This window comes from Dasypus novemcinctus, chromosome 8 (genome assembly GCF_030445035.2).
Source record: "Dasypus novemcinctus isolate mDasNov1 chromosome 8, mDasNov1.1.hap2, whole genome shotgun sequence".
In the NCBI taxonomy this organism is placed as follows: domain Eukaryota; kingdom Metazoa; phylum Chordata; class Mammalia; order Cingulata; family Dasypodidae; genus Dasypus; species Dasypus novemcinctus.
Genome location: NC_080680.1, coordinates 105,616,518 through 105,630,716, shown reverse-complemented (window position 1 = coordinate 105,630,716; position 14,199 = coordinate 105,616,518). Strand labels below are relative to the sequence as shown.

General features: G+C 51.2%; 1 protein-coding gene across 4 annotated transcripts in view; it reads right to left on the bottom strand.

Moving 5' to 3' along the window:
- The window catches only part of WHRN (whirlin), a 98,356-nt gene extending 85,257 nt beyond the window's left edge, over positions 1 to 13,099 (bottom strand). For 3 of the 4 annotated variants that reach the window (XM_004463168.5, XM_004463169.5, XM_004463170.5), the window contains exon 1: positions 11,772 to 13,097. In XM_004463168.5, coding sequence (XP_004463225.2) covers positions 11,772 to 12,389 — 618 coding nt within the window. In that variant the 5' untranslated portion in view covers positions 12,390 to 13,097. Of the gene's footprint in view, positions 1 to 11,771 lie in introns of all 4 variants that reach the window. The other variant, XM_004463171.5, reaches the window with a different exon arrangement.
- Positions 13,100 to 14,199: the final 1,100 nt, after the last annotated feature.

Below are 14,199 nucleotides of genomic sequence, written 5' to 3'. Positions count from 1 at the left end.
CAGGGATTATTTCAGGTGGGGGCGATATTATCAGTGATTTTTGTTTCTTTTTTTTTTCCCCCCTTTGTGCTTTTCTGAGCTTTCCAAGTTTTCTAAATTGAGTCCATATAGCATAGGGTAGGTCATTCATGGGTGTAAATATATATGTGTGTATGAGTATGTGTGGGTTTAATTTTAAGAGCCTCAGCAAACTCCTCTACCTCCCTTGTTTCCTATGACCCAACCAAAATGTCCCCTTGTCTAGTAGGTGATGAGGTGGCAACCACCAGACTTGCCACAAGTGGCCCAGGAGAAAATCTCCTCCTCCTGCTCCAGCAAAGCCAGTGTAGACAGACTCAGGGATGCTGATCTCCCAAGCCACCAGTTCACCCTAATGGGGGCTGAGTGGAGGTCACAGGCATCCACTAGGGAGTTTCCATATGCCACAAGATGAAAACCTGACCAAGGTCAGGGAGTGGCAAGAGAGAGAGGGACAAGAGGGAACAAAAAGAAGAGTGCCCCAGGCCCATCAGGCTTTGCCTGGAGCAGCACCGCTGGGCCTGGGTCTTTGGCTCCTTGGATTTCTGATCAAGTGGCTACAAAGCCATTTCCATGAGGGGAGAAATCAGGGAAGAAACGGACCTTTACGGAATACCTGCCCTTGCCGGACACGGTGCTGGGCTGGACACTTGGCTTTCCGGTGAGAACAGAGCCGTGGCAAAGAGCGCACACTTCAGAGGCAGAAGGACGGGGCTCAGACCTCGGCCACTGGGCCACCTGCAGGAGCGTGGCCGGCACCTCCTCCCCGTCCCCAGGGCCGAGGTGAGGGTTGGTGGGGGCTGCACATGAACCCTTAGCAGACCTCCAGCAGCACAGGAATCCCCAAAGGTGGCGGCTGTCATCAGTGCGTGCAGTGTCATAAGCCGCAGCACCGTCAAGAGCACCAGAAGGAACACCATCCAGTAGGAAAACTGACCCCAACACAGTGTCTAACCCTAGTGGATAATAATGAAATATTCAGATTAATAGACGCAGAGAGTGCCTTTATATTAATACATAATCCCCATGACCATCGGCATCCCTGTTTTAGAGATGAGGGAACAGAACACTGCTGTTCTATGAGTATCCTCATTGTGATTTTATTGAAGAGCAACTGGGGATTCAGGGAAGTTTAGAAACTTGTTGAAGTCATACAGTAAAAGTGGCAGAGCCGGGATTCGAACCCAGGGAGTACGGCTCCAGGCTTTAGCCTCGAGGGTTGTCACCTCTCTCTGGTGTTGGGGTTAAGGACACAGTTTTTAAGTCAACAAAACCTGGGTTTAAATCCTGGCTCTTTCAGTTTCTGGCTTTGTGACAATGGGCAAGTGACAAACTCTACAATTCTACAAAATGAAGTGATAAAAGTGGTATGAACCTTGAACCTCACAGGGTAAGGTTTAAATATGTTTATATGCATAAAAATTTAGAACAGTGTCAGATACATAGTAAGCCCTGAGTACAAAGGTTATTAAGATACAACGATATAAAAGAAATAAAACAAAACTAATGAAAATACTAGGAAATACATTATCTGTGCCCTAGTAGAAGAGAAGGGGGGTGGAGGGAGGAAGAGCGGTTTCCCGCAGGTGGGGGGACAGCAGTGGGGTGGGGGTGGGCAGGTCTGCTGGGAGGAAGTGTCAAGGCCGAGTCTTGCAGGGGCTGTGGATATGAACAAGAAGTGAGAAACAAAGTTGTATTTCCAAGGAAGGGTGTTGCTTGTTTGGCCCAGTGTGGACGCCATTTGGGGTGCAGCCAGAGAAAAGGACTCTGTAGGCAAAGAGGGATCAGACTGTGGGCAGCCGAATGCCAGGCTGAGGAGCTCAGCCTCTGCCCACAGGCCCCCAGCTCCAGTACGGGGTTCTGGGCAGGTGTGGCACAGTCACATATACCTCTGGAAGTTCACCCTGCCTCCAGTACAAAGAAGGAGCCGGGGGCAGGTGGGCGAGTCAGGGGACAGGGTGAATATGGTCTGAGACACGCTGCAGAGGGGCCAGCCTGGAGGCTCCAAGATCACTGAGGCATGCAGGATCTCCAAGCGGGAGACTGGGGAGGAGAAAAGTGGGTCGAGGTCACTAACTTGGGGAATGTCCACGCTTTGCGGGCGTGAGGCAAAAGGTGCCCTCAGAGAGCTGGAGACCAGCCAGGACTTCCAGAGCAAGCACACAGGGAAGAGCTGAAAATGAAAACAAAAATAAAAATAAATAAAAGGAGGCACAGTTCCTGTTTGAAGAGAGCAAGCCTAGAAGAGGGGTGAATATGCAGACATTTGAGGGTGCCAGGGTGGAATCTGAGGGAGGTCTGAACTTCCTGACCTTCACAGTAGACTTAGAGGTCTCAGGATTGGAAGGGACCTTGGAGGAGGTGGAGAAAGAGAGTTCAAGAGAATTGGGGGGGGGGGGGGGGGGGTTGGATTTGGCTCAACTGATGTAGCATCCACCTACCATATGAGAGGTCCAGGGTTCAAACCCAGGTCCTCCTGACCCATGTGGTGAGCTGGCCCAAGAAGTGCCATGCCATGCAGGGGTGTCTCCCACGTAGGGGAGCCCCACGCGCAAGGAGTGCACCCTGCAAGGAAAGCCACTCTGTGCGAAGAAAGCACCAGGAGTGGTGCCACATACACGAAGAGCTGATGCAGCAAGATGATGCAACAAAAAGAGACAGATACCCGGTGCCACCGACAAGAATGCAAGTGGACACAGAGCAGATAACTCATGGGGTGGGGGAGGGGGGGAGAAGGGGAGAGAAATAAATAAAAATAAATCTCTTAAAAATTTTTTTTAAAAAAAGAGAATTGGGGGGAATCTGGGCAAGGTTGGGAGTCTCTGATAAGAAAGAAGAGAGAGGCAGTAGGAAAGAGATAAGCAATAGGATAAAGGTCACACTGGGTCCAGACATGCCAGAGGACACTGCACCCTCCATTTCAGGCCAGAAGGATGGAAAGGGCAGCAGGAAAATCCTGCCCCAACTTCTAGAAGCTTCCCCACCTACATGGGCAGTCAATCTCTGAAAGCTGGACCTCTTGCTTTTCTATCTTAATCTGAGACCAAGCACATCATTTGAGATGTGGTTCAAAACAAATGAGAGAATTTTTTAAGTGCAGAGGCCCGTGTTCTCAAATCCCCTCTTTCACTGGCATTGCTTGTTTCAACGGGTTTAGGAAACAACCAGCCTCCTCGGGCTCCTCATTGGGGTCCCTGGGGAGACCATCCAGGAAGGATGCTGGGGAGCGAGGGTGGGCTGCAGCCTGGTCCAGGGGACCCACTGCCACACGCTGGGCCTCTGGGCCATGCCTCTGTCTATCTGCCTCTTCAGATGCCCAAGGCCTCGTAACTCAAAAGGGGGAATTGGGGACACACAATTCTATTCAACCACTGGGCTTTATTATTGCTGTATAAAGATAATACAGATGCCAGAATCCAAATAGGAGCAATTACATTTTTAAAGAAACGCTGGCTATGTGGGAATGTTGACTACATTTCGTAAATGACTTGGCAATTCCAACAGCTACAATGGATCACACGGGCCCACCGGTCTCAGTATTTTCTCCCAATGGCATTTTTTTTTTAAAAACTAAGCAGGCACGACAGAAGACTTTCAAAGCCACTTGCGTACAATCGAAAACATTTTTCATTATAAATGCTTGCAGCAGGACCTCAGTGGCTGTATTTTTCAAACTTTAATGTACAGTGGTGATGACCTATTGGTAAGGTCCTGTTATGAGTTGGGTTCAGTGGTAGGGGAAACTGAGGCACAAAGAGGAAAAGGACCTGCCCAAGGTCACAGCTAAGCAGTACTGTGGGGATATGAAGCCAGGTCTGTCTCCACAAGCCCTTCAGGTTCAGACCTCTCTTCCTTGGAGTACTCCAATCTATCAGCTGAACTTGCACATCTGGATCTTGCTCCAAGAGCTAAGGATGGGGACAGAGTGGGGGGCAAATCCTATGAAAGGCAGTACTTCCCAAACCTAGAGGTGGTTATGACTTTCCTAGGGAGCTCGTCAATTCTCAAACAAGCCACTATTTGAGAATCACTCTGTATATGGCCCGAACATCTGGGTATTGGATCACACTTTTTGACGTGCTTTTACTATATTCCTCCAGCGGCCTGAAGCTTCAGAATTAGAAGAGGGCATCTTGGGACTAGTTTACAGAAGGCTGATATGTTTGCTTTGCATTCAAAGTCAAGAGGATGCTGATATTACGAAAGCTCAGGTAGAAAGGAAAAATAATGAAGAAACTGGCTGCCAGCTGAAGCAAAACCACAGCCAATTTAGCAGAAGGAACGCAAATTCTCAAAGGGGGAAGGAAGAAAAGGGGCTGGGACTAGAAAAGAAACAAAAATAAATCCACTTATGCATTTTCCATAGAGAATAAAGCAGCTTTTAAACAGCAGCATATTAGCAGGGACCCCGTATTCTCCCAAAATGTTGGGACTTCTTGAAACCTGGACGTTTTTTTTTTTTTTAAAAAAAAAACAGAAAGCCAGAAGATATACCTCACTCCAAATTGGTTCATTGATTGCTTTGGAATGCATAAATGGTTCTATTTCGGAATCACAGACACAGCCAGGCTGCTGAAATAACCCACTTTTCAGAATGCAGTTTTAAAATTTAAGAGCAAAGTTACAAATGAAATAACCAGAGGGGTCTCCATAGGCTGGCCTTGGGCTGCAGAGGATTTGAAAAGCTGGTGCCCACCCAAGCCCGGGCCACATTATTTTCAAAATGTCTTTCATTAAAATCATGGTAGAGGCTTTCTTATTTATCAAGGGTTTGTTTACACACCAGTGAACACATTTGATCCCTACAGCCTCCCTCCAAGGCAGGTCGGGGGTGATTATGTCCATTCCCAGTTCCAGAGCCTGAGATTCAGAGATGTCCAGTGATCTGCCCATGGCCACACGGCATCTTCAGAGTGAGGCAGACACCAGAGCCCATGGCTTTCCTCAAATTGGCCGTCCAGCGCTCACTACACTGCAACACACAGGCTTTCTGCAGTGTCACACTCAGGGTCCAAAGACTGCTGGACTCAACCAGCACTGGGTTAGGAGCTAGAGTACTGCATTCATTCAGCAAATATTTATTAGGTACTTACTATGCACTAGGCACTGTCAACGTACCAGGGATGTAAGCAAAACACACTAGTTCTCAATTCTCACCAAGGTCACTTGTCGAACGGGAGGCAGATGATAAATATACAATGCAACATCCTGGTGAGTACAAAGAAGGAAATCAAGGCAAGGTAAAGGGGTAGAGAGCTGGGGTTGAGGCAGAGGGTGCTGCTTTGGAGAGGGTGGCAGCAAAACGGAGGTGTGCAATGTCACAGCACTTAAAACACTTGCCAGCCTGCGGCTGCAGATGCTCCTGAAACTATACCCCTGTCCCCAAGATCCCAAGGGCAGGGGCTGTGTCCCATTGGTCTGATTGGCCAGCACCAACACCAGCCCCAGGTCAGGGGTGCGGGAAGAGCCGTTCATATGACACATGGACAGATGCCCTTCCTGGTGACAGGCTGGGGTGAGACAGGCCATCTTCCCCTGATGGCTGCGCCTCAGGCACCCCACCGAGTAAAATGGCATCTTTAGATTTGATGGTTCTTTAAAGACCCCTAGGAGATGTACTCACCAGACGCAATGGATGTGACATGATGATGGGGGAGAGTGTTATTGGGGGGGGGGAGTGGTGGGGTGGGGGTGGTGGGGGCGAATGGGGACCTCATATATTTTTAAATGTAATATCTTTAAAAAAAATGAATAAATTGAGTAGAATTTGAAAAATAAAAATAAAAAATAAAGACCCCTAAATGTCAGACACAAAAGGTGTCCGTGTCTGCCTTCCTGCAGAGATGGGTGAATGCTGGGGGCCTGGCAATACCTTTCCAGAGGCTGATGACATAACCTGGGCTGTGCACAGGTAGGAAGGCCACTTAGGCTCTCGTCCCAATGGTGACCTTGGGCTAGTCAACGCGACCTCCTGAGCAGGACCCTCCCTCCTCACCTCCACCTCCCCTGGGGTTACGGGTTGAATTACATCCCCCAAAAGGTATGTTCAAGTCCTAACCCCCAGGACCTCAGAGAGTGACCCTCTTTGGAAATAGGGGCTTTGCAGGTGGAATTAGGCAAGTTAAAATGAGGTCACACTGGAGTAGCAGGAGCCCTTAATCCAGTATGACTGGTGCCCTTACAAGAAGGGGAGAGAAGACAGACACGAGAGAAGACGGCCAAGGGACAAGAGAGGCAGAGGTTGAGCTGTGCCACAATCCCAGGCACACCTGGGGCTGCCACCCCTACTGGAAACCAGGCGGGAGGCAGGCAATGGGATTCCCCCCACAGGCTCTGAGGGAGCGCAGCCCTGGATTGTGAACTTCCAGTCTCCAGAACTCTTTTAAGCCACTTTGTCAGGACAGTCTCAGGACACCACGAGGACGAAGCGGGACATGCTGGACGAAGGTCCTGGCTCAGAGCAGGCGATCGCTAGGTCAGCCTTCCCTCTTCCAACCGTGCTGCAGGGAAGCAAAGGTAAACCACAGATGCATCGCCCGCGCGCTGCCCGCCACAGCCCACGTCAAGTACGCACAGGGGAAGAATCGAGAGCTTGACTCCTGCTCTTTGCACCCTTCCTACCTGTCAGGCAGAAAAATAAAATGCAAATTCTGCAGCATGGGAATCGTGAGAAAAAAAAAAAAGCCCCACCGTTTTGAAAGATTTTTATTCCAGCCTCCAACTACCTCCCGCTACCAAATGCCATTCATTCTAATCAGATTCTCTGGTCCTTGCTGGGGACTAGTCCAGGGTCCTGGGGGAGTGGAGAACAAGGGCTGCCCTTCTAGGGCTATAAAACCACCTTGCTAGGAGCCGCTTGGAGCCTGATGCGCTGTGAACGCCCGCCTCGGCGCGAGCCCTGTGCGGGGGTAGGGGCGGGGGATTAGGACTCCAGGGAGATGGCCATGGGCCACGGGCGTGAGCAGACAGGCGTGTCAGGGGCTGCGTGCCTTTGACAGGTGTACACAGGCTGTGTGCTGTGCGAAGGTGGGAAGCAGCATCACACACAAAATCCAATTGGTCGGGGGTTGGAGGATCACACCCATCTTTACAGCACCAGCCAAATGATGAATCTATGGCAGGTAATAAACACCACCGGGTTTGTCAGCAGAGGGGAGTGACAGAAAAACAAGGCTCTACATCTCTTTCATGTCCGGCTTGAAGTCAGAAAGCAGGAATCTTCTACTATAAAAATATCGATTCTTAAAAAATATACACATTCTTTTCCACCTACAAAATGCTTCTTTGATTTGAACGGTAAATAACCAACCGAAAGAGGATTTGGTCCTATATAGGCACCAAAATTATCTGAAACTTTGGGGACCAGCTGGAGCCAAATAAAGATATGAGACCACGTTAAAGAAACAGACTCTCAATGTACTGTATCAAACTCTGCTCGGATATATAGAGACCAAAAATCCATTCAGTAAAGGGTTTATTAATAGTGAACTTTCAACATGCCATTGCTGGCAGGACTCACAGGACTCACAAATGACAGACCAGAGGAAAGTCTATGCAACCCATAAAAACATTACCCATGTTTTCAAATTGGAATACAGGAATGAGACCAATGGGAGAAGCTGTGTTTCAGCTACAAAGTTGGAAGTGGTAATAATTTGTAATGGCTTCAGCTAACCATGTACAATGGGAACATGACAAATGTGCCGTTTAGAAGGTGCCGGACCAAATATAATAACTTATAGTAATATGGACAGATTCTTCTAGGGATATTATGGAAAGGAAGGGAGGGTGTGATAATTCTAATTAAGTGAAAGGGCCGGCAACTGCTTTTAACTTCTGGAACGTTTCGAATATGTTCTTCAGATTTACCCATGGGGATGCTGAGCCTGTAATGAAGCCATTTAAATTTTATTGAGTTAAAACACACACATACACAAGCAAACGCACACATCCCAGCAGTACCTGGGTACCCTGCATTCAAGTAGCCACAGAATCAAGGGACTCACAAAGCAATTGGCTAACTGGATTTGATTTTGACTGGTCCCAGGCACAGTGCTGTTTGTGCCAGAATCCTATTGTTTTCTCATTTACCCTGGAATAGCACCAGCGCTGGTGTTCTTGGGTTGAGGGACTGCAGTCAACTTCTCATCAGTACAATGTGTAACCCATCAATTTCCTGATTTAGTAGGAGGCTACACAAGAATGCCAAGATTCTCGTGTCCCGGTTCTTAGCCAACTTTCTTTACTCTGCCTTAAACGAAAGCAATTCCAAAAGAACAAAAAAGCATCAGCCTAGACTTTCTAAATGCCTTCTATGGGCATAGACTGAGCAAATCACAGACCATCTGAACTGAAAGAGACTTTGGGCAGCCCCTGGTCCATTCACTCTGGGACAAAGAAAGGGACCCTAATTCATCCAAGGTCACACAGCAAGTGTGTAACAGAACATAATGGAGCATCCTGGTCTGTAAACTCCTTGGCAATTTAGCAAGCACATTGGGATGAAATCTTTAAGAGATCTACTTTATTATTACTATTATTATTATTAGGTTGGCTCCTGTTCATTCAAGATAGATTTTTCCAAAATCAACATTTCAACCTAATTGCAAATAGTAAATGGCTTGCCTTATCTGACATGTCACTGCTGATTTAGCAAATAAGCTCCACTGGATGAAGGAGAAAATCTTTACTGAAATGCTCTAGGTAATAACGGATGCTTGATTTGCCAGAAAGAGAGGGGGTTAAAACTTCGTGTGTTTCAAAAAGCTGTTCACTCGCAGGAGGTGATCCTTTCTGGTTCATAAAATCTCTCTTACAAAACCTGATTCCTGAAATGTTGTTTTCTTTTCATTACATGCACATGTACACATACATACATGCATACCCACACGATCAATCTCTTTTTCAGGGATACTCAGAAGATCTTTCCCTCTTTCGACTCACAAAGGGAAAATAAAGATGTTAAGGTTGAAAACACATACTAAACACAATGTGATGTCCTGGAATGGAAAAAGGACATAAGGAGAAAAACTGGTGAAATTCAAATAAAGTCTGAAGATGAGTTAATTGTGTACCAAGGTTAATTTTTTAGTTTTGCCAAAAGATGTTAGCATTAGCGGAAGCTGGGTGAAGGGTACGGGATTCTCTGTTTTATCTCTGCAGCTTTTCTATAGATCTGAAATTACTCCAAAATAAAAAAGTTCATTTAAAAAAATAATAGTCACTCTTCCCTGTCCATTCCCTCCCTCCCCCCAAAATGTATCCTTTCAAGAAGAGCCACCTGACCTAAGATGAAGGAAGAAAACATATCAGAGCTGATCTTTCCTACCAACCGTGTGCAATCAGGAAAGCCAGGCCCATTTTGGGAAGAGGAGATGGAAATTCATCAAGCAAACATGGCAAACAGAATTGAGCTGGTCACCTTTCCCATAAAATCCCTGACAGCCTGCCCTACAGCACTGCAGCTTACAAAGGACTGCGGGTGGAGAAATCCTGGCAAAGGGGCCCATCTGTGCCTCATGGAGAAACAGGGTCTCTAGGCTTTCAGTTAAGGGACTTGGCCTTAATTGTGTGGAAATGTGTCAGCGGCTCTCCAGCTGATCTACACTGTCCCCAAGGTAGAGTGGCTCAGAGACTATCCCCTTTCCCCCTGGATTAATGTGATTCAAAGCAGCCCTCCTTTTGCCTGTGGCTTCAGAAGGGTCCGCAGGGTCCGCAAGGGTCCATCCTGAGCAGATCACGTGTGCGGGGTCAGATGGCAGAGGGGCAAACCTGAGGTAGGAGGAGCTCAGTCTACCTTAGCAGATGCTTCCAGAGGAAAAAAAAGTGGCCAGGAGGAAGGGGGCTGCTCTGCTCTCACCGGCTCCTTCCCCACAGGCTCCCATGCCCTCAAGGACATTGCCACCCCTCCCACCTCTCCCTCACAGGCAAGTGTTAATTTCCAGGTCTCAAAGGTATGCCTCAGAGAGTTGAGGTTTCACTCTGGAAGCAAGAGGAGTAAATAAACTAGCCAGGTCTGGTGCCGCTGGACGTCACATCACAGCATCACACCACAGTTGAGGGGGGTTCAGACAGAAGAAGCAGAGAGCAGGCAGGAAATGAGGGCTGAGGGAGGTAGAGGGGGCTCCTGCTGGTGAGCTGAAACTAAGCAGCCCGACCCTGGTGGCATGGCTGAGGCTGGGGTGCACTAAAGGAAGAACCAGTGCTCTAACGTCTGGGTTACTGCTGGCCCTCCCTTTCAAAGTCCATCACCTTGGGATGATGAAGTTACCCAAACCTTTCTAAATTACTACTAAAGTTGAATCTAAATTTATAAATCACCATTTGGATCAAATATCTTTAGAGTACAAATTTATCATCTCCAGACCTCTTCAGTGTCAGGGTTAATGCACTATTTTTCTTTATAAAAAGATGTAATGTTAGATAAAGGGGAAAGGCTGAGGAGTGGGGGAGGAGACAGAGGGGAGCATTGCTGCATGGAAACCCACAATGAGCTTAGCCCACTGTACCCTGCACCCCCCTCCCCCCAATATAAACTGACCTGCCCTCTTCCGGATGCTACAAAGAACTTTCCAAAATTCTCAGGGCCTTCCCGAAGAGGCCGGACAGGGTGGGAAGCAAACGAGAGAGACCAAGGTCCCAGGTAAGGTGGTGGTGTCCCAGGTGCAGCCAGCTCAAGTCACACCTGGCCACAGGTCACTGACCAGCACACTGGAAGTAGCTGGACCTGGGCCTCTGCTGCCTGTCATCTCCCAGCAGTCAGCAGGTCTCAGGCTGGAGTTCAGAACACTTGCCCTGAGGTCTAGGAGGTAGAGGCGGGGGCACTGGAGGGGACATGGGGGAGGCGAGGGCAGGAGAGGCTGGGTCGTAGGCCAGTCCAAGACTGTGGGGAGCAGTGTCCCTGCAGGAGCAGAGTCTGTGTCACTGTGCCTTTTCCCCCAAATTCTTCCCTTCTTACACACAGGAGGGAGGAGGATGAACATCTGCAAAGAGTCCCTGAATCCACACGTGGACCCAACACTGCCCATCTGTCCATCTCACACTTCAATGGCCCTTGGCTGTGAGACTGGCAAACACACACCTTCCCCGAAACAGCATGATTAAACCCCAAGAAGCCTGTTGTCAGAAGGTATTTTTCTCTCAATTAAGAGAAACAAACAGTACTACTCTCATGGGGGCTGGAAGATTTATTTTTGACAGGCAGATGGGGCCTCCTTCCCAGGAAGGTGAAGGGCCACTTATCCGGTCCAGCTGCCCCATTTTCCAAGTGGAGAAGCAGAGGTTGTGAAAGGGCCACTGACTTGTCCCAGGACACACACGGCCCGGTGGGGCTGGACCTCCCCATCGCTCTGCCTCCTCCAGCCCTGCTGTGGCCACTAAGCCAACACAATTTTCTTCCAGGGGCAAAAGCCTAGGGACTAAGGAGAATAACCACGACAGCAGTCAAAGCCACTCACTGGGAGCTTTCCTCTCTCAAGCCTTGTGAGAATCCACTGCACCCTCCCCACTTTGTAATCATACACGTGCCTGATGGCACTTGTCTTTAAGGCCAATGAGAACAGGATCCATGTCTTTTTTGCCCATCACTATACCTCGTGTGCCTGGCACATGTTTGCTGAAAAAAGTAGATGTTCCTGTTTCAAAGTCAAGAAAAATGGGGTCCAGAAAGGCTAAGTGATTTGCCTAAGAGCACACAGCATGGAAGGTACTGAAGGAGTGTGCCACTCTACCTCGATCCCCAACCACAGACCTACCTTGACAGCTTCGGCGTGGGTCACCCGGGCCAGGGACTTGTCGTTGACGCGCAGAATCTGGTCCCCGACCCGCAACCCTTCCTTCTCGGCCAGAGAGCCCGGCTCCACCAGGGACACGTAGATGCCCACGCCGTGCTCCGAGCCCCCGCGGATGCTGAAGCCCAGGCCCTCGTGCGCCTTGGCGCGCCTCAGGCTCACCAGGCGCACCTCTCCCGGCCCCGCGCCGTCGGGGCCGCCCCAGGCGGGCTGCCGGTAGGGGGCGGTGGCGGGCAAGTAGAGGCCCTCGGCCGTGTACTGGTCGAAGAGCAGCTGGTCGGAGCGCGGGATGACCAGGCGCAGCATGGGCAGCAGGCGCCGCTTGACCGGGCTGTCCAGCAGCACGCGCAGGGTGCGCACCAGGTCGAAGACGTTGCGGCGCGCGTGGTAGGCGTTCAGGCAGTGCGTGAACTGCTCCCGCTCCGCCTCGCTCAGCAGCGCCGTCAGCGCCTGGTGCAGCTGGCGCACGTTGGCAGAGAGCAGCCGCAGCCCCGAGCCCGCGCCGCCGCCCGCCCCGGCCGCCGAGCCCAGCGAGCGGGTGGAGCACGAGCTCACCGACAGGCCGTCCAGCGGCGCGTTCATCTCCTCGCCGAGGCCCGGCGGGCTCGGGGCGCGCGGTGGGGCGGCTGCTGCACTCGCGGGCACCGGCGCGGCCGCTGGATCCCCGCGAGCACGCTGACCGCCGCTGGAGTCTGGCTTTGGGGGGCGCGGAGACAGCGGCTCGATCCCGGGGAGGTGGCGGAGCCCGCTGCTGAAGTCCCGGGGGCGCGAAGACAGAGGGGGGCGCGGAAGCGGCGGCGGAGTCGGGGTGCGCAGAGACGGCTGGCCGCTGGAGTTCGGGGGGCGCGGAGGCGGAGGCTCGAGTCAGGGGGCCGCGGAGACAGCGGCTGAAGTCCGGGGGCCGCCGGGACAGCAGCTACATGCTGGAGGTCACAGAGACGACGGGTGGCTGGAGTGGGGGGCGCAGCAAAGCTGACCGCCCCGTCACACCATACCCGGGACTCCCCCAGCCGGGCCGCCCGTTCCTCTCGGGCTGGGGGACCCCAAAGTCAGAAGTTGGGGTGGGGGGACGCCCTAGTCCCAGAGTCCGGCAGGGGGTGCGGGGCATGTCCGGGGCAGCCCCAGAATGCAGCAGCCCGGGGGCCCCGCGCCCCTGCGCCGTCTGGGCGCCGACGGAGCCGCGCGGCCGCGAGCCCGGACTTTGCGAACTGTTGAGCCGCCCGGGGCCGTGTCTTCCAGCGAGTTCCGACGCCGCCGCCGCCGCCACCAGCCCGGCCTTGGCCCCGCCCCCCTCGCCCCTCCCCCTCGCCCCTCCCCCGCGGACTCCTCAGGAAATGACGTCCCGCCTCGCGCCTGGCGGTTGCCTAGAGACGGGGTGAAACAGTCCAGCCCCGGGGAAGAAAGGGGTGAAAGTGGGGGTAGGGGTGAGAGGAGCCCCCAGGCCGCTGCGAGGCTCTCTCCCAACTTCCCTAGCCCCGGGGAGAGTGGAGGAGGACTCAGATGCTCCGCTCCTCGGCCCTTGAGCTTGTGCTCCAGGATCGCCTTAGAGCACGATTGTGCTCTACAATGGGGGAGAAAAATAGCGAACTTTTTCCCTCGAAAATACTGAACACTTCGGTCTCATTTCTCTGCTTTAAAATGCTGCGCTCACACACTGACATACAAGTTCAAGGGCTTTTGTGGACGTTTGTTAGACACTTGCTGTATGCCAGAGAGGCTGTACAGTACAAGCATAGGCTGGTGCCTGTGAAAGCCAACTCCTCTGCAGGGATAGAGCAGACTGGACCCCGGTCCAGGCTGGGGGGTGGGGACAGGGGGCTTTTTCCAGAAATATAAAGTGCATGAGTGTGTGGAAAACTGGTGAAATCTGAATAAGGTGGGTGGGTTGTATCAATGACAGTTTCCTGGTGTGATATGGTACTACGGTTATGCAAGACGTCTACGTTAGGAAAACAGGCTGAAGGATACATGGGTTCACTCTGAATCTAGAGTTATCTCAAAATAAGAAATTAAATGTGTGTATGTGTGTGTGTGTGGTACGAAAAGGGTATTTAAAGGGTTGGGAAGAAAGGATTCTACATCTTCCCACTCCAAGACAAAATGTGGAGATACTCCAAGGCATGGCCTTGGATGGGCGTCACCCATTCCCCAGCCCACTCCCAAAATACAATCTAAGTCAAATCCCTGTGCTTTTAAACAAAGGTCTCTTTCTTAGGAGCCCCCATCGTGCCCTCCACATGCATACACACACACAAACACACCCCACACACACTCCTTCCAACTTGAATTGCCTCTCAAAAGCTATTCTCCTATGGAAAGGTCTGGAGTTGCCCTTGCAGAGCCAACTGACTTCTATCTGGGGGAGGGAGAGATAGGTATTACCTTGTGGCAG